The 27,614-nt window shown below is 39.1% G+C and overlaps 1 protein-coding gene across 1 annotated transcript; it reads left to right on the forward strand.

The window, feature by feature from the left end:
• The first annotated feature begins 420 nt into the window (after positions 1 to 420).
• LOC139446343 (GTP-binding protein Rit1-like) lies at positions 421 to 27,157 on the forward strand. The gene is made up of 5 exons (XM_071227711.1): positions 421 to 604; positions 21,725 to 21,781; positions 22,299 to 22,372; positions 22,649 to 22,840; positions 23,160 to 27,157. Exons 1-5 carry the CDS (start codon positions 520 to 522, stop codon positions 23,403 to 23,405), a joined length of 654 nt encoding a protein of 217 aa, XP_071083812.1. The 5' UTR covers positions 421 to 519; the 3' UTR covers positions 23,406 to 27,157.
• Positions 27,158 to 27,614: the final 457 nt, after the last annotated feature.

The raw sequence follows: 27,614 nt of genomic DNA on the forward strand, positions 1-27,614 counted from the left end.
TCACTTGTCTTAATTAGCGTCAACATGCACACATAACGTATAGGTTCAACAGAACTTGATAATATATATCAGGTGTATCAAGACAACTGGCTGTATTCTGTTTCATCCTTGTCTATGAATGTGCAAACATTTAAGATATCCGGGAGCCATATCAGGCGTGAAAATAATAAAGTTCCAGACGTACATCTGACACAAACTTTCAGTAACGCATGAGTACATGAGATATGAGTAACGGGACATCCAAACAACTTTGTGTCGGATATGTCTCACGACCCATGACCTTTGACTGACTAGGTTAAACTTCGAACCAATCAGCTTGCTATTCTGGTAATCTATAAATATCTACCAATCAATGCAGCTGTCACGGGCTTCGGCAGGTGCCCGACTGCGGTGTGCAACAAACTATCTTTAGAACATCTTTGCAATCAAAACATTTACACGCAAAAACGACTTGCGTTTGTATATGAACATTTAACAACATGGCTTGACGATGTGTGTGAGAGTTGTAAGAACATCGGAATGAGTGGAGCGACATCTTCGGCGGCTAAGACCAGGACAAAATACAAATTGGTGATACTGGGTGACGGAGGGGTTGGAAAGAGTGGTAAGTGTGTGTAAACTCGATCTCGCCGTCGACTATGTCCAGATACAGTTACTAGATATGTCATTTTCGGGAAAACGAACAAGAAAATTGTTGGTAATTACCAGCGTTTGAGATGTCTAGTTTATTCAGTGTAGATGACCCTGACGAGGTAAACTGGGTGATGTTCTACTGGTGTTTTGTATTGGGAACCATACCGTGCGTGAAATCCGGGAACAGCTTGATTAGGTGGGGCCCAAATAGGGTTGAACAAGATGACATCGTAACGTAGATATTTTCTGGAACTCCTACTACTGTTTGTTAACATTCATATATTCTGTATTTGAAACTAAGAAGTATTGAAGAAATGTTATACTCCTTGATAGACTTCCTTTTCTAGAGCATCATGGGTTTGATCGCATGAAGTGTTTACAATTTACGGGCCCATACGTACAGATATATATATACATACATACATAAGCATGTAGTTGATATAATTGAGATTATACGTAGGCACGCAGGTCTCAGAATGTTGTTGTTGGGAACCTTTAGATTGCTTTGTAGAGCAAGTCATGCACAAAGTAATTACAGTGTAATTGTGAAAGTTAGTCAGAACTCTGTATGTTCAGTATGTGTGCCTAGTGTTCTGATAGGTAGTAAAATAGTCTAAAGTGCTCTGTGATCAAACGCGGACGGGTAGCCTAGTGGTTAAAGCATTTGCTCGTCATGTCGAAGACCCGGGTTCGATTCCTGACATGGGTACAATGTGTGAAGCCCATTTGTGGTGTCCCCCGCCGTGATATTGCTGGAATATTGCTAAAAGCGGCGTAAAACCATACTCACTCACTCACTCACTGTGCCCAAACCCAACCGGACTCCAGCTCCAGGTTTCAGCACACACTCCATCCACCAATATGTAAAACGTTTCGTGAAGTGCAAGAGCAGCTGATGCATCCTGTAAAGGTAACAGCCTAGACGTCCTAACTCCAGATCAAGGAACCATCATTAGTTGGTACTATTTCGCTCTATAGCAACAGAAAATCAGTGCCCCATAGTAATTATTATAATGACACTTACTTATTTAGACACTTCATCGCAATCAGAGTTATCAGGCTGCATGACAAATACAATACTGGTAAGACTTACCTTCAATTAACCAGTTAGTATCACATCTGTTGTAAGGAGTGAGTTGTTAATATAAGATCACATGTTAGATTGTGATAACAGCAGTGCCTACAATACTTAATCTTGGAACAAAAGGAAATACTAACCTAACACTAAGAATAAATGAATGAATATTGAACTTTGTGGCATAGATATCTAAAACCTGAAGCTTGTCGGCTTACAATTAAAGAGCTTGTTTGCCTCAGATTATGGCAAGTCCGTTTGCAAGTTTTTCTAATGTTCTGAGACTTCAATCAACCACAGCCGACTGGCTTACCATTGAAATTTATGCCGGGTAAGAATTTGCAGGAAGGTAATTCCTGCAATTGATAATATACATGTGCTAGTCTCCCTATGTGTCCTCATTGAATAAGACCCGAATAATATTAATTATATTAATTAATTTGATAATGTTGTAAAGGAGTGACTGAGTGAATTTGTTTACCACCACTTTGTCATTATGTAGGGGGACCCATGAAGATCCGGGGTAGAATAGGTCTTCAGCAACCCATGCTTGCCGTAAAAGGTGACTATGCTTGCCGTAAAAGGCGACTATCGGGATCGGATGGTCAGACTCGCTGACTTGGTTGATGCATGTCATCGATCCCAATTGCGTGGATCGATGCTCATGATATTCATCACTGGGTTGTCTGGTTCAGACTCGATTATTTACAGACCGCCGTCATATAGCTGGAATATGGCTGAGTGCAGCGTAAAACAACAAACCAACCAACCAACCAACCTGAATAATGTGGTGATTTCACAATTCACTTTATCATTTTGATACTTATCATTGTAATCCTTGCAATTGCTAGTGTACAGCATAGAATATAGCCATAGGTTAGTTACTGCTTGGTTGAAATAACTTGTGTGACTGAAGTTATCATTACAACACACACAGCATGGAACATGTCTTACTAGTTGTGAGGCAGCATGTATCACATATTTAATGTTGTTTTTGCACTAATAACAGAGCTGATTGGCTAGTGAGGTTTTACGCCGCCTTTAACAATATTCCAACAATATCACTGCGGGGGGACTGGCTAGAAATGACATCTGATCACAGTAACCATGGTAACAGAATGTAAAATGAAGCATGAATATTGGGTAGATTACGGTATGGTGATATCATATTTCAACACTGGATTTGGCACTTGTGATGAAAGTTATAAGCACAGATAATCACATTATAAGTATTGAAATGATTTAAACATTTATTTTCACAAAAGTATGAATATGGATTGGTAAACATGCAAATTTCTTATGTTAATGTCGATACATGATACAATTGATACATCAATGAAGATTGAATGTAAACAACAAATGCACTTGCCAAGCTAGACGTGTATATATGATAAATATATTTGCAGTTTATATATGAAATTAAATATTGAACCCATAGCTTACTGTTATTACTCACGCTTAAACCCATCAATTACAGTGTAAGCATATCTGCCATGTAAAATAATTAAAGAAGTAAACTTCTTCATTTGTTTTTATTTGATTCTATATTTTGTATTAGAAAATTGATAACGTATGAGAAAACTAATACATATACACAAGGATGTTAACCTTCTCCATGACAATATCACAAGGATATTTACCTTCTCCGTCACATCACAAGGATATTTACCTTCTCCGTCACATCACAAGGATATTTACCTTCTCCATCACAGCACAAGGATATTTACCTTCTCCGTGACAATGTCACAAGGACATTTACTCTCTCCATGACATCACAAAGACGTTTACCTTCTCTGTGACAATGTCACAAGGACGTTTACTTTCTCCGTGACATTGTCACAAGGACGTTTACCTTCTCCGTGACAATGTCACAAGGACGTTTACTTTCTCCGTGACAATGTCACAAGGACATTTACTTTCTCTGTGACATCACAAAGACATTTACCTTCTCCGTGACAATGTCACAAGGACATTTACTTTTTCCGTGACAATGTCACAAGGATGTTTACATCTCTGTGTAATGTCACAAGGACGTTTACCTTCTTTGTGACAATGTCACAAGGACGTTTACTTTCTCCATGACAATGTCACAAGAACGTTGACTTTCTCCTTTGACAATGTCACATGAACGTTTACATCTCTGTGACTGTGTCACATGGACATTTACATCCCTGTGACAATGTCACATGGACATTTACATCTCTGTGAAATGTCACAAGGACGTTTACCTTCTCCATGACAATGTCACACAGACTTTTACCTTCTCCGCGACAATGTCACAAGGATGTTAACCTCCTCCGTGACATCACATTGACGTTTACCTTCTCTGTGATAAGGAAGTGTTTTAGGGCTAAACGGCACTTGGGGAGAAACAAACCTATTTTTCCTGTCATACTGAAAAAAGTGACTATTCATCACTTTTTTCCTATATCCTGTGCATATATTATATGTGTACATTGTCTGTCAAAAACCTGTAATCAGAATGTGAGAACTGTGTGTGGTGAGGGAACCAGACTAACAGAAGAGTTTGATAGGATTTTGAAGTTGGAAGAACATGAATACATGACACTTTTTATGGAGAACAGCTTCTTATATTTTTGGTCATTTCAAAGCTACTTCTTTCTCCTTCATCTGGATGTTGTAGAGGTAGAAGTTTCAAGAAACCCTGATTCATTATGTGTTATGTTTGACATTAGTCTGGGTAGCTTGTATGTGTAATATGGCCAGATTTAGGCATGTTACTGTGATCACTAGTTGTAATGTTTGACTGGTCCGATAGTGATGAGGAAGTTATTCCCTCAGCCACCCACTAAAGGTAAACTGATGGCTATGTATAAGAAGGCTACTTTGTGTCAATGTAGTATTTTTAGCATGCTTAGATAATGCTATTCATGTTTGAATTTTATGACACCAGACTCCACTGATAATATTTGTGAAGCTTGTATTATCTATGTTAATGAAAAATGCAAACTAATAACATTTACATCGAAATTATTGAAAACAATAAGCTTATTGTATACGTCAGTGAGGAACAAGCTTATTGTTTTCATTGATGTATACAAACCTATTGTTTCCATTGATGTATACAAGCCTATAGTTTTCACTGAAAACATAAAGCTTGTATACATCAATGGAAACTATAGGCTTGTATACATCAATGGAAACTATAGGCTTGTATACATCAATGGAAACAATAGGCTTGTATACATCAGTGAAAACTATAGGCTTGTATACATCAATGTAAACTATAGGCTTGTATACATCAATGGAAACTATAGGCTTGTATACATCAATGGAAACAATAGGCTTGTATACATCAATGAAAACTATAGGCTTGTATACATCAATGGAAACTATAGGCTTGTATACATCAGTGGAAACAATAGGCTTGTATACATCAATGGAAACTATAGGCTTGTATACATCAATGGAAACTATAGGCTTGTATACATCAGTGGAAACTATAGGCTTGTATACATCAATGTAAACAATAGGTTTGTATACATCAGTGAAAACAGATCATGGTAAGTAGCTTGTGTTTTTATCCTTGAAAACAGTGGGACAGCAAGTTTAAGCCGTCTACTTCAATGAAGACAGTAGGACTTTGAGGGCTGTTGTGACGACCTCATGTCTTTCTGTCAACTAAGTTCACAAGCTGTGCTTGCTAAGTCTTTGCATGGGTGACTCCAGCAACGACATGCCTGAAAATTGCTCTAAATAATGTGTCAAGTTTTTCCACATTACCACCATTATCATGTGTCCTTTTGGATTTTTCATCCATGTATGGGGGCAGTGAGTAAGCTTATGGTTAAAGTGTTCACTCGTCACGCTGAAGGCTTGTGTTCGATTCCCAACATGGGTACAATGTGTGAAGCCATTTCTGGTGTCCCCAGCCGTGATTTTGCTGGAATATTGCTAAAGGTGGGATAAAAACCTAACTCAATCATCCTGCTCATGTCTGCATCAATGTCCAGTTTCAGATTTGGTGAGTATGTAATTTGTAGTAGTAGGATAATACATCAATGCAATGTTGGATTGCGATTTTTCACTTCTCGATTCGAGTATCAATCGCAATCGCACACGAAGTAAAATGTATAAATTCTTACCTTAAATGTATTCTTCGGTAAATGTTACACCAAACTTTAATTACTAATGAGACTGAGTAGTGAAAACGTAAATATTTTTATCCATTGCGCCATACTTGACAATGCCAATAGTAAAATTGTTAATGTGCCAGGTATTTGGCCATCCTGTCTATGAAAAAGATGGCTTACGCAACACTGATAAGAACATGTGCAAGTATCTTGATACGTATCTGATTGTGAACAAGGTATCGTAATACGTATCAGATCGTACAGTTGGTGTGTCGTCCCAGCCCTAGAAATTTGTGAGTGTAGTTTTAGAATTTCTCAATGTTGTAACCCGAACAACGCTGTTGATGAACAGCCATGCAACAGAATGACTTGTGTTGTTGTTTGGAAGTGTTGTTTGTATAATACCCGGTAGGATGAGATGTCAAGCTTGGATTGTGTACTGCCCAGGGAGCTGAGAATGATTCTTGAGTACACACTGCACCAGTGACCGGGGTAATAATAGCGTTTGAGCATGCCCCTGAGTGGTGTGGAAATATGTGCAATATAAATGGCCAGTTATTATTATTATTATAATGGGGATGTCTGGTCAAAGAACACCAGTTGAGCACAACTCCTTCAGTAATTCTGGAAATATTTGATAGTCTACAAACTCAATGTAAGGGGTAAGTTTGTGATATTTACTTTTGGTATTAGGTTAAATCTGTGACCAGGTCCCGGTGACGATCTGGAACATGAAAAGCCTTTTGACAGTTAAGCTTGTTGGGGAGCCTCCTTTTGAGATTCTGCTCCTCACTGATAGAGGCAATCAGATACATGTCTTTGTGTCACCTATACAGCTCCTCCCGAATTTCAAGCTGCCAGCTGGCCGTGTTGATTAACAGAATTCCATTGATTAGGTTGCTATTTATATGAGGAACAATATTGATTAATTGGATGAAAGTAGGTTTTACCCTTGTTTGATGTTATTTCTGTATGGTCGGGAACTGGTATCTTTGAATATTGATGTCATTATGACATCAGAAAGTATTGAACTCTTATAAAATATGAACAAATATTGTCTTGTAATATTTTGTTTGGAATTGTTAATTCGGTTATTTTGTCTTCTAAACAAACACACGTTTAATACGTTAGGTTTGATGCATTGTGATCAAGGAAAGGACTTACAGTGAGTTTACAGTTGTTTAGCACATTATATATATATTGATATCCATCAGCTATTAGGAAGACTCACACCTGGAAAGAGATGAGTTATATCAGTCAGCTTTTAGTCTCACACCTGGAGGGAGGTGAGTTATAGCGGTCAGTGTTTAGTCTCACACCTGGAGGGAGGTGAGTTATAGCGGTCAGTGTTTAGACTCACACCTGGAGGGAGGTGAGTTATAGCGGTCAGTGTTTAGTCTCATACCTGGAGGGAGGTGAGTTATAGCGGTCAGTGTTTAGTCTCACACCTGGAGGGAGGTGAGTTATAGTGGTCAGTGTTTAGACTCACCCCTTGAGGGAGGTGAGTTATATCAGTCAGCTATTGGGAAGATTCACCTAGAGGGAGACAAGTTATATCAGTCAGCTTTCAGGCAGATTCACACCTAGAGGGAGACAAGTTATATCAGTCGGCTATTAGGCAGATTCACACTAGAGGGAGACAAGTTATATCGGTCGGCTATTAGGAAGATTCACACCTAGAGGGAGACAAGTTATATCGGTCGGCTATTAGGAAGATTCACACCTAGAGGGAGACGAGTTATATCGGTCGGCTATTCGGAAGATTCACACCTAGAGGGAGACAAGTTATATCGGTCGGCTATTAGGCAGATTCACACCTAGAGGGAGACAAGTTATATCGGTCGGCTATTCGGAAGATTCACACCTAGAGGGAGACAAGTTATATCGGTCGGCTATTAGGCAGATTCACACCTAGAGGGAGACAAGTTATATCGGTCGGCTATTAGGAAGATTCACACCTAGAGGGAGACGAGTTATATCGGTCGGCTATTAGGCAGATTCACACCTAGAGGGAGACAAGTTATATCGGTCGGCTATTAGGAAGATTCTCACCTAGAGGGAGACAAGTTATATCGGTCGGCTATTAGGAAGATTCACACCTAGAGGGAGACGAGTTATATCGGTCGGCTGTTAGACTCACCCCTGGAGGGAGGTGAGTTATATCAGTTAGCTATTAGGGAGATTCACACCAAGAGGGAGGTGAGTTATATCGGTCGGATGTTAGGAAGATTCACCTAGAGTGAGACGAATTATATCGGTCAGCTTTCAGGCAGATTCACACCTAGAGGGAGACAAGTTATATCGGTCGGCTATTAGGAAGATTCACACCTAGAGGGAGGTGAGTTATATCGGTCGGATGTTAGGAAGATTCACCTAGAGTGAGAGGAATTATATCGGTCAGCTTTCAGGAAGACTCAGGCTGTAAGTGTTCAGGTGTAGAAACCAGTGTCAAGGAGCAGGAAGGTGCATGAGCTGGATGTAAGATGATCGCACAACAGGAGATTCAGGTAGTATGACAGGTCTGTCTGGAATAGAGAAAAAGATGAGTCTGCTTTTGTGATAATGAAAAATGTTTGAATGGTAAAAGAGTAGATGAGGGCCTAGGAAAAAGGTGGAAAGTTAATTAGTCCTAAACGATATATCAGTTTACGGTGTCCCAGCTAGGCATGGGTGAAGTTTCTGTATGTGCTGGAACTACTTTCTGTTGTAGTGCAGTCATTTGGTGCTCTTTCTGTAGGATTGTTTATTTTTTCAAACTTAGAACGTGAATTGGTTTTGTTTTAGATGTGCTTATTTCATATGTATCCCACATATGTATGATGTATACTCTAGACAAAAGTTTTGTTTACAAAAGGTGATTATCATGTCAGGATATTTTGAAATGGAAGCCACAGAATTGATTTCCAATATTTGGAAAGAAACAAAACACGCCTGGAGATATTATGAAAACAGCTATTAGGTAAGAGCTTTCAATTGATTTGGATATTTTTGTATCAGGTGACTGATTGCCTATGAAAATGGTAGACCAGGTTTAAGTTAGAGGATGCTAGGTGGCCTGAGTCTTCTTGTGGTACACCTGCGATATGTGACAGACAGGCATCGCCGTCTGCTCACAAGTATGTCTGAAACCTACTTCTTTTCATTTCCTTTTTGTTTGAATTTTCTGTGATTTTGTGTAATTTTTACTTCAGTACATACTTAAGTGACAAGGGTCAGATCTATACCGAAACATCACTATTAAAGTACACTTGAACCTCATTATCTCGAACCCTGTTATCTCGAACCTTCCAGCTGCCTCTCTGGACTAGTGATAGAGCGTCCGCCCGGAGAGCAGAAGGTCCAGGGTTCGATCCCCGGCTGCGTCATACCATAAGACGGTACTTGTTGTTACCCTGTCTGGCGCTCGGCATTAAGGGGCTAAAACAAGGACTGGTTGGCTTGGCGTCAGTATACTGTGTCTGAGTGGGGTATTCATGTTAAACTGTGGCATGGTATCTCAGTTGGCTAGCACTATAAATCGGCATCAGTCCGGACTAGCACAAGCAGCCACACACACACACATGCATGCATGTCTCTATATAAGTGCAATAATCTTGGAAGCGACATTAAACACCATTTCATCCCACATAACCTCGAACCTTCCAACATCTCAAACCTGTTCTCGGGACTGACTGCCTTATGCATCTTTATCTCAAATGTCCAGCTATCCCGCAGTGACAACACTGTCCATCCTGCCGCGAGGTTTTATAATGGGGTTCGACTGTATGGAGTTGTTATGCTTAATGAGTGAGTGAGTGAGTGAGTGAGTAGGGTTTTACGCCGCTTTTAGCAATATTCCAGCAAAATCACGATGGGGGACACTAGAAATGGACTTCACACATTGTACCCATGTCAGGAATCGAACCCGGGTCTTTGCATCACGAGCTAACGCTTTAACCACTAGGCTATCTGACCGCCCCTTGTACTCAAAGTGTATCCTACTTTGGAAGTAGTAAATGCACAAAAAATGTGAAAAAAAAACCAAACGCCCAATTCAAGTTTGGGAAACCTTCAAGAAGTATGTGTTTAGTTTTTGAGGGCCCTACTCATGAAGAGTTAACCTGATGGGATGTGTGAACTTCAAAGGCAGTGCAAGCACCTGGCTAGCTGGCCAACATCATCTTCTTGATATCACTTTAACACTCGCACTTTCGGGGAAGGACTCAAGCAGTGTACAGACATTTTTTTTTTATTCTAAGGCATCATTCCTCAGCTTTCTTTTTTAAACTTATTTAGCTGAATGCATGTTGGTGTAGCGGATTAGACGAAGACAAGAGCTGATAGAGTGTGCGCTATGTCTTTTTGAAAGAATTATGAAACTTGAGTATTTTGAGAAAGTCCATAGGAACATCTGTGCCAAAATGTTTGGAAGAAAATGAAAAGGTCAGCAGAATTACTTGCAGACTTTATTTGTTGCTGATACAATAAAGATACAGCTGTGAAGGTTTTACTGCGTACCAGAGAGTTTAATCTGTGTACCAGAGAGTTTAATCTGCGTACCAGAGAGTTGAATCTGTGTTGAATCTAGTTAGTGTGTGACAGAGTTATTGGGATAGTGTGATGCCTGGATGATCAATATAATCAATGCACATAGTTCTCATTGCTTCCAAGTTAAGTGTCCATGGACACGATAAGGGATGGTCATTGTATTAGTTGGACATTCTTTAAATTTTGCTTTACAATAGAAATAATCCCAATGCATCTGGCTATATGTATCAGAATTCGATCTCAAACAAGACCTGATATGTTTAACAAAATAAACAACAACGTTATTGAAGAATATTATATGGATACTTGTATTAGAAAAAAGTGGGCATTTTCCTGACCTCTGGTTGCCAGGGCATGATTATGTGCAAATGTAACTATGTATAGGATGTAAACTGTAAGAAATGTGCCATTATTATCATGATGATTGTAGGATCATTACACTTGCAGAATATGCCGCTATAACCATCTTTGTGGCTGTATATTTCATACATCTAATAATGCAGTATAAACACTAGACTAACTTTCAGTCTATGAAATCTTATATTACACCATACTCTTCTCACTTCTAAAATTAGACAAATAATTTTCATGATGATGATTTACTAGACCTGGCTAGACTTGCGTTTGTATACATATCTAGATTGTTTCTTTTCCATTAAATAAGTTTATTCCATAGTAATGGGGGAGGACTATATAAACATAGCTACCATCTTTGTCTCAACGTTCAACATGTTCAATGCCAAACAGGTCCACACAGCGCTTTTAGACAAACAAAAACCCAGGAGTTGTTTTGTGGGGAGGCAAATTGTTTTTAATTGTTCAAAGGTTCATTGTTTTATTTCATAGTATGCATGGTTGTTTCACTTTGTTGAGAACTACTTTGCACACACAAGTATTCAGGACTATTCCATGGCTTTTCACTGGGGCACCTCAGGGTGAGTAGCATGGCAGGCCTGAGTTCTGCGCACATCAATATCATGTCTAAAATCTCTTTCCCTGACAAACGGCCATGTTCAGCTAGGGATTCCTGTCTCCAATCAGATGGTGTGTAACCCAAGACTGATGACTGCACAGACTGTCGTGTAGTATCAAGCAACTTTAATCACAAGAGAGACTGGCTTCCTTTCCATAATCTTGTGCTCATTAATGGGAAACTGTCAGGCGAAGACTTCAAAACAAATCTAATTGCCCTAGTTACCCACTTTGTAAGCTAAACATGATTGAGATGTTATGCTGCCGTATCATAAATTATAGCTTTTATTTCCTCAGTGACAGTCATTTGTGATTTTTTTTCTGTTTTTACTTAATTAAGTATTTTGCACTGTATATAGTATGGTGTTGTATGAAACTTTTTAAGGAAAAGTAGATATTAGGTATTCAGGTTTTTGCTTGCCTCAACATGTTTCAAGGAAGTACATATTCATTATGGGATGGTTTCATGTCAAGGGGGATTACGGAGGGAATAGGTCCTCAGTACCTCATGGTTGGTTGTGAGAGCTAAACAAAACTGGGTTTGGTTTGCAGTTTGATAGAGTGATAGATTTGATTCGCCAGATAGAGTGGATCATGTTTTCAAGTGTGACTGGACCTGACTCATTGAGACAACTGGGATGTTTTATACAGAAATATTGTGCAATGTATAAAAAAATATCCTTGTCTATGAATTTGACTGCATTCCACCATGTCCACAGTCCTCTTGTATATGTTTAAATCCTTGTATTTAAGGTTTGACTGTTTTGGTTTTTTTCTGTTCATTGAGGTATGAATCGAAAAACCGATATGCAAACTGTATGAATCCGTTTGGACATCGGTTTTTCTCAATGAACCGAAAGAAATACACAGTCAATTCTTATAATAAAATTTGACAACGTAAAACATGTTTTTTCTACCGTAGCTCAACCAAAAACAGTTGTATATATCAAAACCGACGAAAATGACGAGATTGATAAACATTCAAGGTGTAGAAATACGTACTTTGGCGTGACATGAATCAGGTGATTGTTTAATTTATGCACTTAACTAGACACGCCTACTAAGTCAGTAGCTAATCGATGGAGAGTAGGATCAGAACAATGTTCACAGGACCTGTCAATTAAAGCAAGAGGCAAGGAGAACTGCAACAGTCAGACTGTAACAAACTGGACGAAATATGTCCAGTAGAAGGCGGCTGTTTCAAATGACATGGTTAGCTACCCCCAGATGCAAACATTAGTTCTCTGAAAACAAGAATACACAGTTGGAAAATTGCGGATTAGAAATGGACCCGAAGACATGAAATTTGTGGAACCGAGGCAAGAGCACAAAACACAGGCGAGCGAGGCTGCACATTTGCTGTTTCATTCCTTCTCGAGAGGGTAGTTTGGTCAATGAATATGCATGAACTTGGCTAAATGTCCTGTCCATTGCTTGACTAATTGGGAAATATGCAATAACAAGTGACCAATGCAGCCAATCAGAATGCAGGAATTACAATGAACACAACAAAACTTTAATTATATGAGTTTGACTGTGTTCCACAATCCCTGTATGTTTGAATCCTTGTATATGTGTATGACTGTATTCCACAGTTCCCTGTATGTTTGAATCCTTGTCTGTGTTTGACTGTGTTCCACAATCCCTGTATGTTTGAATCCTTGTCTGTGTTTGACTGTGTTCCACAATCCCTGTATGTTTGAATCCTTGTCTATGTGTTTGACTGTGTTCCACAATCCCTGTATGTTTGAATCCTTGTATATGTGTATGACTGTATTCCACAGTTCCCTGTATGTTTGAATCCTTGTCTGTGTTTGACTGTGTTCCACAATCCCTGTATGTTTGAATCCTTGTCTGTGTTTGACTGTGTTCCACAATCCCTGTATGTTTGAATCCTTGTCTATGTGTTTGACTGTGTTCCACAATCCCTGTATGTTTGAATCCTTGTCTATGTGTTTGACTGCGTTCCACAAACCCTGTATGTTTGAATCCTTTGTGTATGTGTTTGACTGTGTTCCACAATCCCTGTATGTTTGAATCCTTGTCTATTTGTTTGACTGCGTTCCACAAACCCTGTATGTTTGAATCCTTTGTGTATGTGTTTGACTGTGTACCACAGTTCCCTGTATGTTTGAATCCTTGTCTATGTGTTTGACTGTGTTCCAAAATCCCTGTATGTTTGAATCCTTGTCTATGTGTTTGACTGTGTTCCATAATCCCTGTATGTTTGAATCCTTGTCTATATGTTTGACTGTGTTCCAAAATCCCTGTATGTTTGAATCCTTGTCTATGTGTTTGACTGTGTTCCACAATCCCTGTATGTTTGAATCCTTGTCTATGTGTTTGACTGTGTTCAACAGTCCAGTCTATGCTTGAATCCTTGTCTATGTGTTTGACTGTGTTCCACAATCCCTGTATGTTTGAATCCTTGTCTATGTGTTTGACTGTGTTCCACAATCCCTGTATGTTTGAATCCTTGTCTAGCTATGTGTTTGACTGTATTCCACAGTTCCCTGTATATTTGAATCCCTGTATATGTGTTTGACTGTGTTCCAAAATCTCTGTATGTTTAAATCCTTGTATATGTGTTTGACTGTGTTCCACAATTCCTGTATGTTTGAATCCTTGTCTTTGTGTTTGACTGTGTCCCACAATCCCTGTATGTTTGAATCCTTGTCTATATGTTTGATTGTATTCCACAGTTCCCTGTATGTTTGAATCCTTGTATATGTGTTTGACTGTGTTCCAAAATCTCTTTATGTTTAAATCCTTGTATATGTGTTTGACTGTGTTCCACAATTCCTGTATGTTTGAATCCTTGTCTATGTGTTTGACTGTGTTCCACAATCCCTGTATGTTTGAATCCTTGTCTATGTGTTTGACCCTATTCCACAATCCCTGTATGTTTGAATCCCTGTTTGACTGCATTCTGCTGATTGTTCTTGTCTGTTCGTGGTGCATGCCATCAATCTGTTGCATTAACATTCCAGACAGGGAACTGCCTTTGTTTACAGGATGTGTAATGACATGCAGGACCAGCTTTCTATGCCATCCAGGACGTGACAGGCAAGATAGGTGGCCCTGGTATGCTTGTCATTTTAATGTGACCTGTCATGGTTGTTACTGGAGTTGGACAATAAGGCTGAGCTGGGGTATTTCTGATGTGGACATTAAAGATTCCTACTCTGTGCGTCACTTTGGGTAAAGAGGGAAGTAACATATTCTCTACTTAACAACTTTTGGTGAACAAGTCTGTATGTATCAACAAGGAAGAATGGACATAAGTCAACTTAACTGAAGCAAACTAATGCATAATTTATGGAATCTAAAACAAATGTCTGTTCTAATCTTGTTAGCTAATCTGTGACTGAAAGTGAGATTTTTGCCTTCACTAATATTAAGTCTCTTAAAAAGAAAATATGTCTAGATTTGTTTGTTTAATTATCCTTAAGTGTGCAATAGGAAGAAACTCTCTGCATTTTCAGACCTTAGTTTCAGGGTCTGTATCCGAGACCAGCATTTGCCATGCAGTGCCTGCCTGTTAGCCTTGCTCCAAGTCTGTACTGAATGATAAGTCCTGGGATGTTAAGTAATTATATACTTATAGTTGGCAAGTCTAGATAAGTGGACAGTATGTGGATAGGCAAATCTAGATAAGTGGACAGTAAGTGGATAGGCAAGTCTAGATAAGTGGACAGTAAGTGGATAGGCAAGTTTAGATAAGTGGACAGTAAGAGGATAGGCAAGTCTAGATAAGTGGACAGTAAGTGGATAGGCAAGTTTAGATAAGTGGACAGTAAGTGGATAGGCAAGTCTAGATAATCGGACAGTATGTGGATAGGCAAGTCTAGATAAGTGGACAGTATGTGGATAGGCAAGTCTAGATAAGTGGACAGTAAGTGGATAGGCAAGTTTAGATAAGTGGACAGTATGTGGATAGGCAAGTCTAGATAAGTGGACAGTAAGTGGATAGGCGAGTCTAGATAAGTGGACAGTAAGTGGATAGGCAAGTCTAGATAAGTGGACAGTAAGTGAATAGGCAAGTCTAGATAAGTGGACAGTAAGTGAATAGGCAAGTCTAGATAAGTGGACAGTATGTGGATAGGCAAGTCTAGATAAGTGGACAGTAAGTGGATAGGCAAGTCTAGATAAGTGGACAGTAAGTGGATAGGCAAGTCTAGATAAGTGGACAGTATGTGGATAGGCAAGTCTAGATAAGTGGATAGGCAAGTCTAGATAAGTGGACAGTATGTGGATAGGCAAGTCTAGATAAGTGGACGATTTTTATGGGGTCAACTTGTTCTTATGATTCTTATAATCTAGGAATTATGATCTTTTCCTCAGAGACTTGTGCAAGTCTGCCTGCCTGTATGCCTTATATGTTGTAAGTACAACAGTTCCAAGCTCACAGTAAAACGTTGACAGGCAAGTTCCTAGAGATCAAATGTGTTCAGATGTTTTTCAATACATGTATTAATTAAAGTCTTAATTTTTTCATTGCTCATGTGCAGGTAATTAAACATAAATGATATGATTATTTTGAAAATCATCCGGTAGCTAGATAATCAGTGTGATACATCTTACAAGTTCATCACGTGAACTCTGTCATGATACCAGGAGGAGCAGTGGTTTTCTTGTTCTATTACGAGATGATGGTGCTTATGTATTGTTCCGTGTTGATTCCAAAGTTAAAACGTTAATCCCCAGAGAACTAAATTGTGAAATCCGTAAATAACCACACAAAGATTGAAGAACATTCAACAAATTGAATTGAAATACAAGCAATACAATGGATCAAGTATGTAGCAGCAACAATAATGAACAGGCTCCATCACACAAGTCTGTGTGCTCACGAGTGTCCAGTAACTGTCCAGTTGAATGTCTTGAATGAGGCATGTGATTTGTCTTTAATCCAGGAAACAGTGTTGAAGCAGGCAATAAGTCAATGGATTCCAATAGGCATCCTGTCCACACTGGGCAGGTAGATAAGACACAAGTCTCGCTCTTATATAGGTACAGCAATCTTCCCGAGGCAAGGGAGTTAACTGACTTTAAAAGTCCAGTTTCCGCCCTTGCCGAACTAGGCTGGAATTACTAGGCTCGATCGTAGCGCCACCAGTGGCTATTACCAGTTATGTCCCTTCTAAGCCTCTCCTATGGACCAATCAGATTCCACCTCACGTATCACTTGCTTCATAATCAAGATAATCAAGATCTAAACTGATCTCACATCGCGAAATTCATCACATCACGTGAGCACCTTGATTAAAAACATGAAAAGATTTGGAAAATATCTGCTGACAACGCGTTTGCGCTGCACATGCTTTGCAAATCCTGCATTCGACCGAAATCAGCACAACAGCTTACGAACCAGATTTCAATTTCAGTGTGCGAATTTGATTGGACTATGCATAGACTCGTTAGTCCAGCCAAAATATAACTCCATAATACCAGCCTAGTTCGGCAAGGGTGGAAACTAAACTTTTAAAGTCAGTTAACTCTCTTGCCTCGGGAAGATGAGGTACAGCCAGCCTTCTAGAAACTTCTCAAACCGTAGCCTATCTCTGTGTCAATATAAAGCAACTCTGGGAGGTAACTCTAATTTACAAAGGCTGATAACAATTACCCTGGATGTTGCTGTCCATCAATAAAAACAATCTAGAAACAATAGCAGTGACATTTTCCAAGCATTACAGTTACCTGCCACTTACAACCTTCAGTAGTAAACTGACTAAATCCACTGCCACTGATAGGGTGTCTCATGAAAGACAGGAAAATTGTTTGTTTGTTGTTTAACGCAGCACTCAGCAATATTTCAGCTATATTGTGGCGGTCTGAAAGTAATTGCGTCTGGACAAGACAATCCAGTGATTGACATCATGAGCATCGGTCTATGCAGTTGGGATACAACGACCAAGTCAGTGAGTCTGACCATCTGATCCTGTTAGACAAGCATAGACATCTTTTATGGCAACCCATTGCTGAAGACTGTTCTACCCCAGGTCTTCGTGGGATGAAAGGTGCAGAGCCACCTGTTTCAGAAAGAAACAATACCACACTTTGCCATGTCTGCTTTTATCAAACTGTTCATAACATGTTCATATAAGTACAAGAATATCAATCGAACACAGTAAAGAGGTGTTGCATTGCTACTGGTCATATAAAAAAGAGTGATACGAATTGTTTGATAATTTTCATATAGATTAGCTGTTTCAGATCGGGGAAAACTAGGACAACAAAAAATCTTTATGATAAAATCTTTTGACATTTTCTATGGTACTGCATAAATGATATCAACTTGTTATTGTGCCTACAGAGTCTAAGGTAATCTGAAAAGCAGATTGGAAAGAAATCATAATAACTAGGTGTTTCAGTTAATAGGATAATGTCATGGTGTATAGAAGATGTATTTAGGCTCTGTTGCTATGGAAACATTTCTACTGATAAATGAAAGAGAATGAGGTGAGAGGGACAACAATTACAAATGGCTGACACAGAAGATGTGACTGAGCTCATGTGACACAAACCTGTCTATTTGTTTGAAGATTTCGCAAACCACAAGACCCTGAAATGTGTAGTTTGGTGTGAGTCTTTCAACTCGTTTATAAAGACTTTGTTTGAAAGAATAAATTGTCTTTGAAGTTACTTTTCTATTGTGTTAGATATTATTATTTACAATGCTGTATCAAACTTCCTTAATGTATTTCATGTATTAAACTTTATTGCTTGGTTATCTACTGAGGCCATAGTTTATATGTTCTATGTTTTACAAAAGTTTCACTAAGCAGTTTACTTGGTTTGGTTGAAACAAAATGAAAATAACTCTTCTAGCTCAGATTTGTTTTATATTATATTCCATGAATGAGTGAGTATGTGTTTATGCCGCTCATAGCAATATTGCAGCAATATCACAGTGTCCCCATGTCGGGATTCAAGCCCAGGCCTTTGGCGTGATGGGCAAACTCTTTAACGGCTACCGCACTGCACTTGTTTTGCATGATGTTGTATGGGTCTGTTGGTTTTTTTGGGGGAAAACTATATTCTGACATTGTTTAAAGTTAATTACTGTATTTAATCAATTATCACAGAAAAAATGTAACAGCTACTTTCATTTTGTATGATTTTATAGTTGTGTTTTTTTATTTTCAAAAATCCACCGATGATGGAAGAGTCAGCCAAATAAAAACAATAAATTGGAAATACTTTTATTTTTTTTAATGTTTGTAGCTTTTGGTACGAGTCAGTTGAATCTGTCAGTCCGAAAACAAAAAACGTGTTGCCTTATCATGGAGCTCGATCAGTAGAAGGAATAACAATGTAGATCGTGGGAAGTGGGTGTGTTTTTATTTATGGAGACCTGCCTTTTGTACAGCAACAGTGTGACAGAATATCCTTGCATCATGTTTGCACTTTATTTATTGTTGTTGCAGTGTTTGTGCTTTTAACCATGCTGACAAGGCGTATATTGTCAAATCTGTTGCATTTTCCATAGGCATGGGAGTTAACAGACTATAAGAGTCCAGTTTCTACCCTTGCTGAACTAGGCTGGAATTATGGAGTTATGTTTTGGCTGGACAAACAAGTCTGTGCATAGTCCAATCAAAATCGAATAATGAAATCGACATCCGGTTCATCAACTGATGTGTAGATTTTGGTCGATTGCAGGATTTGTAGAGTGTGTGTACCACCAACTTGGCATCAATAGATATTTTCACAATCCTTTCATGTTTTTTATCAAGGTGCTCTCATGATTTGATGCACTTCGCAAAGTAAGACCTGCTTTATCACAATATAGGTCTTGATTATGGATCAGATCGTCTTGACTGGGTGCCACCATTTTGTTTGAAGCCAATGCAAGTGATATGAGAGGTGGTATCTGATTGGTCAATAGGAGGGACATAAAGGAGCATAACTCGTAATAGCCACTGGTGGCTCTATGATTGAGTCGGGAAATTCCAGCCTAGTTTGATAATGAATCAGCTGTCAAGTAACACATGGTTGAGCTCAGTAATACACTGGTATCAGTTTGGGAAAAATCACCAAGGATTATAGCTGGAGTAATCGTATCTCTGTGCTGCTCTGTATAAATGATTTTGTTTATGACTCGTTGCTTTGTATACTCTGTTTGTTGTGCTGGGTTCTATTGCAGACACATTAAACATGCTGTGGCTGTCAGTTTTTCCAATAAGAATCAAAGACATGAGGTCAAAGCAAGTCAGTGGGTTGTTTAAGTCTGTTTGAGTGTGGCTACTCATTAATAGGTTCATGTGAATGTTCCAAGTGGTAATCAAATATGATATTTGGTTAGTAATAACAGTACGAGTATTTCAACAAATAAGGTATGTTAATAAGGCCACAGACTCTATTTATATAAAAGGTGAAGAAGAAAGAAAAAGAATATACTTTTTTCTCACAATCAAAAATATTTTGTGATATCTCAGTATTGAAGAAAAAATCATCCACAACATAATGTTGACATTCCACAACGTGATGACATTCCACAATGTGTTGACATTCCACTACATGATGACATTCTACAACATGACATTCTACCTTTGTTTTAAAACACAGAAGGTCCAGGGTTTGATCCCCGGCTGCGTCAAACCAAAAGACGGTACTTGTTGTTACCCTGTCTGGCGCTCGACATTAAGGGGCTAAAACAAGGAGTGGTCGGCTTGGTGTCAGTATACTGTGTCTGAGTGGGGTATTTATGTTAAATTGCGGCATGGTAGCTCAGGATGCTAGCACTATAAATCAGCATTAGTCCGGACTCATTGACTCACACACACACACACACACACACACACACACACACACACACACACACACACACACACACACACACACACACACACACACACACATGTGATTTTAAGGAGATTGTGGTGTCTCTAACAATTCCCTCCAGCTGCTTACGTTGCCTCCAATATGTCCTCATAATTCAGGTGAGCTACAGAGCCTCGGGGCTCCCATTGTTCCCTCCCCCGTGACCTGTGATCCAATCTATACAAAGATTATACCTTGTACATCATCTACAAATGAACTCTCCCTTCCTCAACATCAAAATGCAATCTATGGCAGGTGAGCTACAGTCCTTCCTTGGTTTCAGAGTGAGAATAAATATGTCCGTATCCATTATCAGCTTGTGTGTTGAGGAGAGGCAAACAGGGAAGATATTGTGTGTGGGAGGTGACATTAGCTGTGGAAGAAGGTGTGAGGGTGGATCAGCCTATAGTATTGCAGAACACTGGCCGAATGATGCAGCTGTTGGAATAAATGTTATGGGAGCTGCAGCCCAACATAAGTCAGACACAATTGAAAATCTTGAAGAAACGACTATTAACAGCCTTAAATATTTGAACAGAAAATTAAATAATGACATTAATGTGATTAATAATGCCAGTGTCACTTGCATTAATTAATTGATGGATTTTGATGTGGATTTGCGGGAGTTGTTCGCTGCACATGCTGGAAACAATGACGTATGTCACATAACAAGACTGTCAATACACAAAGTAGCGCTAGACACAGTGTTTCTCACTAAGTTCCAGGGGAGTGGATGGCCCATTCATTAGGCATGCCATGAAAACTATAATCATTGGAGGCCCTGGTTTATCTTGGTTGTTTCTAGGCTTGTCAGCACCATGCAAATGCTTGTTGGTTTCCCTGAAGTGGTAAATGTCTAAGACCTGCATCACTTTGGGCTTTCCTGTTTCCATCCGTGTTTGACAATAGCTTTGTTCTTGGCAATCTTGTCCAATAATCTTGTATTTAAACATTTGTTGAAGGCAAAACACTGCCTATTTAGTAGTGAAAATGTCCATACAGTAACTGCAGACATGATGATATGTACTGAAAATATAACATGCAATAATTTTATGACATGTTAGGCTGGAGGACAGTCATCGCATTGATTAACTTCATGAGTTACAGTAAACGTCATCTCGGTTATCCTAAAATTATGAAAAAGAGTGAATTCCATTTTGTTGTTCAATATCCAATGAAACAGGATTTAAGAAAAAAAGTTGATTTATAATTTAAGTTTCAGGTTATGAGTAGTGACTGATTATTGCCATGGTTATTGCATGGCCGGGAGTACGATCATTTCAGGACTAATAATATTGTGGACGAAGATGGAAAGAGAAATATCTACTTTTGTGATACATATTGTTGGGGGTCAGGTGCTTGTTTCTTGAGATTCTTCGACACATGCACATTCCTGCACAAACCACCTGTGAAGATATGGGTTAGAACTGGGTTTTTAGCAACCCATGCTTGTCGTAAGAGGTGACTAACGGGATTGGACGGTCAGGCTCACTGACATTGTTGATGCATGTCATCGTAGACTTGATTACTTATATAGCTGTGTGCAGCGTTAAACAACAAACAAACACACATGTTAAAGTGATCCTTTGTTTTGCAGCACTTGTCATACAGTTTGCCTACCACAGATTCCAGGAGTATCACGACCCCACTATCGGTACGTACATCCCGCCCGTGTAATGGTGCAGTAGGTTAATCTGAATGGATGTGAAATTCAAGTCTCTACTCTCTATGAATGTTTTCTTTAATAATCTCAACATATGAGTTTTATCTTTTTGAAACCAATATCATTGATAAAATACAAGCTCCCCAAGTTTCTGGCCCACCTGACTAAATGTATCTTTCTTTCAGTCTGTCGTTAACTTTCGCATTTTCAACATCTCCTCTCAAACTGCATGGCCCATTGAGCTGGGACTTGGCATAAATCATCCCAGCTATAGTGTCACTGATAATTGCTCATGGAATTCTGATTGATTTTAAATATGGTCAACATGTGTACAGTGATATATGGTAAATGTGGACAGTACCACCAGTGTTCCGGTATTTACCAGTTTCCAGATAAGCAAATCGTGGATACATAGATATATCTTAAAGCAGTTAGACATCAGACTAAACCTGAAATTACAACTGAGTTTTGTCTCCTGTTGGTCATTGATTGTGGTTTCTTTATACAGAGGATGCCTATGAGCACCAGTGTCGCATCGATGGTGAGGCAGCACATCTGGACATCCTGGACACGGCTGGTCAGGTCAGTACTGTGTCCACACTAGAGTGTTAAGAAAAACATTCAAAATTCACTGTCATTGTTTTATTTCCGATAGGTCACAATTGATTTTTTGCCACTTTGAAATTCCTCACAGTAAGAATTTTTATTTAATTTTATGAAATTTTAACAAAATGTATTTAAAATTTGGTTATATATTCTCTCAGCAAGTGTTTAGAGGCTTCCTGCTAAGAGTGACCAAGTGTATCCGTAAAGAAATTACATTTGGCTTTCTGATTATGATGATGTCATCTGTTACAGCCGGAGTTCACTGCCATGCGGGAACAGTACATGAGGAAAGGAGAAGGCTTCGTCATCTGCTACTCCATCACCGACCACCGCAGCTTTGATGAAGTTCTAGCGTACAAGAAACTGATTGACCGAGTTCGATGTGACCAGGATATTCCCATTGTACTTGTTGGTAACAAGTGTGACCTTGAAGAGAGACGCAAGGTCAGTACACTCACAGGTCTTCTATTCTAACTGACAGATAGTCATTGATAGAAATTGTATTGCATCATTTTGAACTGTTTTATAAAAGGCAGTATTCCATGTTCTCTCAGTGATGCTGTGATGCCATTCTTTGACATACCATTGTGGAGGTGGGTTTTGTGATAATGGTGATTTTTACTATGTAGGGACATAATTACTGCAATTCTGGTACTGTTTACATGGATCCAATCGGTTTGTGTGTAAGTGGGGGGGGGGGAAGATACTAAACAGGTACGGTAATTTAGATCGGTTTCTCATATCTACTCCTAATTATTTGCAGGTTTCCACAGACGATGGCGCTGCCCTGGCGCGTCAACTCAGGTGTCCGTTCTACGAAACCTCTGCCGTTCTGCGCCAGTGTGTAGACGATGTCTTTCATGGACTTGTTCGAGAGATTCGCAGGAAGGAGAGGGAGGCTACTGAAGCTCAGGCTAAAGTCGACCGCAAGAAAAACAGATTGCGAAGAATGCGTTCATTTTTCCACAGCTTGAACTTATTTAAGAAGCGGAGGGCACACCAGTCATGAAGAACCTTTATCAAGAAGCTTACATACGCAAACATATGTACTTTCATACAAAAAAGCAAGATTCTTTATTCTTGGAGATTTGAATTATTTTTCGGAAACAATATTTAATTTGCTTATTTATTTAGAAATCATTTGTTAGGTCATATTGATGTAACTGAAATGATATTTTTTAGTTTGACTCTCATTGACCTGAACATTTTGACATTTACCATGTTAACACATCACTCTGGAAGCCTCCTCCAAACATTTCCAAAGAATACTCCAGAAACCCGAGTTCAACTTGTACAAATACTTTCTAATTATGAGTTTTCATTTGGGCTAAATGCAATGGGAAAGCAGGGTTTTCCTGGAGGGTGAGATGTTAGCCTCAAGGTTAGTGTGATCAGTTGCCACCCAGAAAACCCATGTTTTCCTTCCCCATAGATACAAAATTGGAAACCCATTCTTGTGAAATTGCAGCAAACTACATTCATTCTAATCACTTATTCATTGACTGTCACGTCATTCGTTCTGATTTCATTGGCTTCTGTGACCTTTCTTGTAGTCATATTCCACCAGACCCAGTTGAGCACACTCTCTCCCCACTTGTCTGTCATACACGTCATGATATAACTTACTGTTAAAAGCGGCGTGAAACCTAACTCACTCACTCACTCATCTGTCATATGTGCAGCTTTATTTGGTGTTGATGTTCTAACTAGTTCTTGGTCATGCATGTATTTGTTGTTATTAGTCAACATTGTATAACAAACAATGAATTCCCTAAATCTCATTAAAATCAGATCTTAGTTCTCGCTACCGCTATGATCTGAGGACATCCCATTGCGGGTCATGTCAGAACGACCTTTCATCTGACCAATCAGAGCATCGCTTATCAGATCATGAAAGTGACGGTTGGAATGGGTTTTTTTATCTTGCAACCTCTAAAAAACACACACAGGGTATTCCGAACGAAGTTATGGGCTTTGACTGTATTCATACAATCAAGACCATCCATTGGCCATTCCAGAATGTTCTTTTGTAAAAATTTTGATATTTTAATCGGGTGTATGTCAATAGATGTTTCGAAGCATAGTCGCCAGTTTGAAACTCATGCCGTAAAGCTCGATTAAGCTGCCTTCTGATTGGCTATTGTCGACTTCTTGTCAGTAATTCCATTGGTCGGTCAATGTTCGCGAAAGGTCGGTCTGACGTGACCAGTAATTGGATGTCCTTAGATCTTTGTTTTAGCGGTAGCAAGAAATATGATCTGATTCTAGTGAGATTGTGAATTCCCTGAATGTGAGAAAAATTACTTTAATGCATTGCTAATGGAAAAGAAACAAATTGAAAACTGGACTGACAATGTATCTGGTCAACATTATTACTGGGAGCATATTCAAATTTTGTTTTACCTTTTTGCCTCTACAAATGAATTATCACCATTTTCTCAATGAGAATTGATCCAACCCTCAATGGGGCACTGTTTCCAGCTATGTTGTATCATTGATGTGTTGTATTCCTTGTGGTGCTTGGTGGCGCACATCACAGTGTGTGCCGTTATGCTTGGTATGTCAGAGTAAATAATCTTGGATGCATGGTATTATGTACCATGTGCCAGGTGTCACTGCATGTGTATCAGGGTACATTATCATGTTTGTCACCGTATATGTGAGGGTACTTGCTTGATAAGGTATGCCAGTGCATGTGTCAGGGGAGGTAACCCTGCTTACCATGATACATGGTTTGTTTGTTTGTTTGTTTGTTTGTTTGTTGTTTAATGCCCCACTCAGCAATATTCCAGCTATGTGACAGCAGTCTGTACATAATCGAGTTTGAACCAGACAATCAAGTGATTGTCATCATGAGCATTGATCTATGAATTTGGGATATGATGACATGCATCAACCAAGTCAGCGAGCCTGACCACTTGATCTTGTTAACCACCACTTACAACAAGTGTGGCTTGCTAAAGACCTAGTTATACCCAGATCTTCACGGGTTGATACTTGGTAGATACACTGCAAGTATCAGGGGAGGTAACCATGCTTTCTGTTACACAGGGCATATACAGTGCATGTATCAGGGGAGGTAACTCTGGAAACCATGATACAGAGTAGATTCATTGAATCAAGCTCCACTCAGGGACAGCCTGTTCGCGGAGCTCTCTATTCTTTCGCTGCCACCAGTAAAAACTCTGAACTGTCATAGGTGGCCACAACCATGCTTGGAGTTGAACTCGCAACCGAATGACCATTATGTTTACAAACAAGTGACAACTATCGTGACTCCATTTACTGCTGCTAAATTACTTTCTTTCTTTGTCAATTTGAATTTCTATTTCATTAAATATTATTAATATAGTATGAACGTAAAAGAGATGTTGGTTGATTTTCTGTTAGTCTGCAATCTCAAACCAATTTGATTATACAAACAACAAAGTTAATTCATATGGAAAACATGATCAGTCGTAAACCTTTTCAAAATAAAATATGATGGCATTCCCATAAACATAAACAAAAGGATAAACATTACTACATTTCGGGTTAGAGGCCAAATTTCAAGGTTCTTGTAATGACCTTGCCCACACTGGTGGCAGCGATGTTACCGAGAGTGAAACACGAAAGTGTCACGCAATGGGAAGGAGCTTGACGCTGCCTGTATCAAGGGAGGTAACCCTGGGTACCAGGATAAAGGGTAGAAACACTGCATGTATCAAGGGAGGTAACCATGACATATGTTCTGGTCACCACGACCAATGTGACATTGCGGACTATGGTGTAAGACCCCACTCACTCCGTATGATTGGTAAATATACTACTCAAAAGAAGTTAAGGACCACCCGATTCTTTCACATTACTGTAGTTAATCTGGCATGCTATGACAAATTAACTATGTTAATATATAAGAATTGGGTGTTCTTTAGCTTCTGAGTAGTATGATTTATTGAGCAGTTCAAAATATAACATGTATATTCAGGATGTGTTTCAATGTCTTCAGGATGTGTTATCGATAATTATAGATCTGTTTCAATGTATTTAGGATGTGTTATTGATATTTATTGATCTGTTTCAATTTATTACTCTATTGGATCTACCCAGAAAATATCCTACAGTTCTCCGACCCGGGAAGATCTGGGGTAGAATAGGTCTTCAGCAACCCATGCTTACTGTAAAAGGCGACTATGCTTTTCGTAAAAGGCGACTAACAGGATCGGGTGGTCAGACTCGCTGACTTGATTGATGCAATGTCATCAATCCCAATTGCGCGGATCGAATTTCATGATGTCAATCACTGGAATGTCTGGTCCAGACTCCATTATTTACAGACCGCGGTCATATAGCTGGAATATTGCTGAGTGCGGCGTAAAACAACAAACCCAAATCGTACAGTCCTCCATGTGCGGCTACTTCACCTGGGGTATAGGCCTCCTGGGATATTGGTGGCCCAGTTGTATAAGGCGCTACGATTCGCTAACAGTTGCTTCCCTTGGGTGTGCGAGACTTCTATGATCATGGTGTCAAATGCCGATTTGCACTGTTTGTTTCTAGATTTGTCCGCACCATACCCGATCTCCTGTGTTTCAACTAATGTGGTAAACATCTAAAACTTGAATTACTTCAGGCTTTCCTATATCATCAAGCTACGATATAACTGAAAATTATACTGCGTTACACTGTGCTGATGGGTTTCACAAAAGTTGTAACCATCTTAAGATCTACGTCAGTTCAATCTTTCTCCCAGGTCAAGCTGACATGTCGTGATATAACTGATAACACCATACTCACTCACTCACTCATCACATGTGTGGCCATCTTGTTTGTTGCCAGTCTGTGCTAGGTTGTCTATTTTGAGATTTTGCTCTTGCATTCTCACTCTCTCATCTTACTCAAATAACATATTTAATGATAATATTGTCATCATATTCTTATTTTATCCAAAGAACAAATATTATGATTATTTATGAAATATTTATTTATGTGAAGTGACATGTTTTTTCTGTTACTGCCCTGCATGTGAATGTTATTTATTTTGTGTCTTAATGAGTTGGTATTTATTCATAAGTATATATACACCGACATCGTAACTTGTGAATGTATAGAATTACGTTTGTGTTACCTCATTTACTGCTGTTGTTCTCTTGCTTTGGTTTGTGAATCTTATACAAATCTGCCAAACCACATATGTCAACACAACTTCATTGACTTGTTGAGTTTATCTTGTTTTGCA

Source organism: Haliotis cracherodii, unplaced genomic scaffold, assembly GCF_022045235.1.
Source record: "Haliotis cracherodii isolate W230 unplaced genomic scaffold, xgHalCrac1.p SCAF_1, whole genome shotgun sequence".
Taxonomy (NCBI): domain Eukaryota; kingdom Metazoa; phylum Mollusca; class Gastropoda; order Lepetellida; family Haliotidae; genus Haliotis; species Haliotis cracherodii.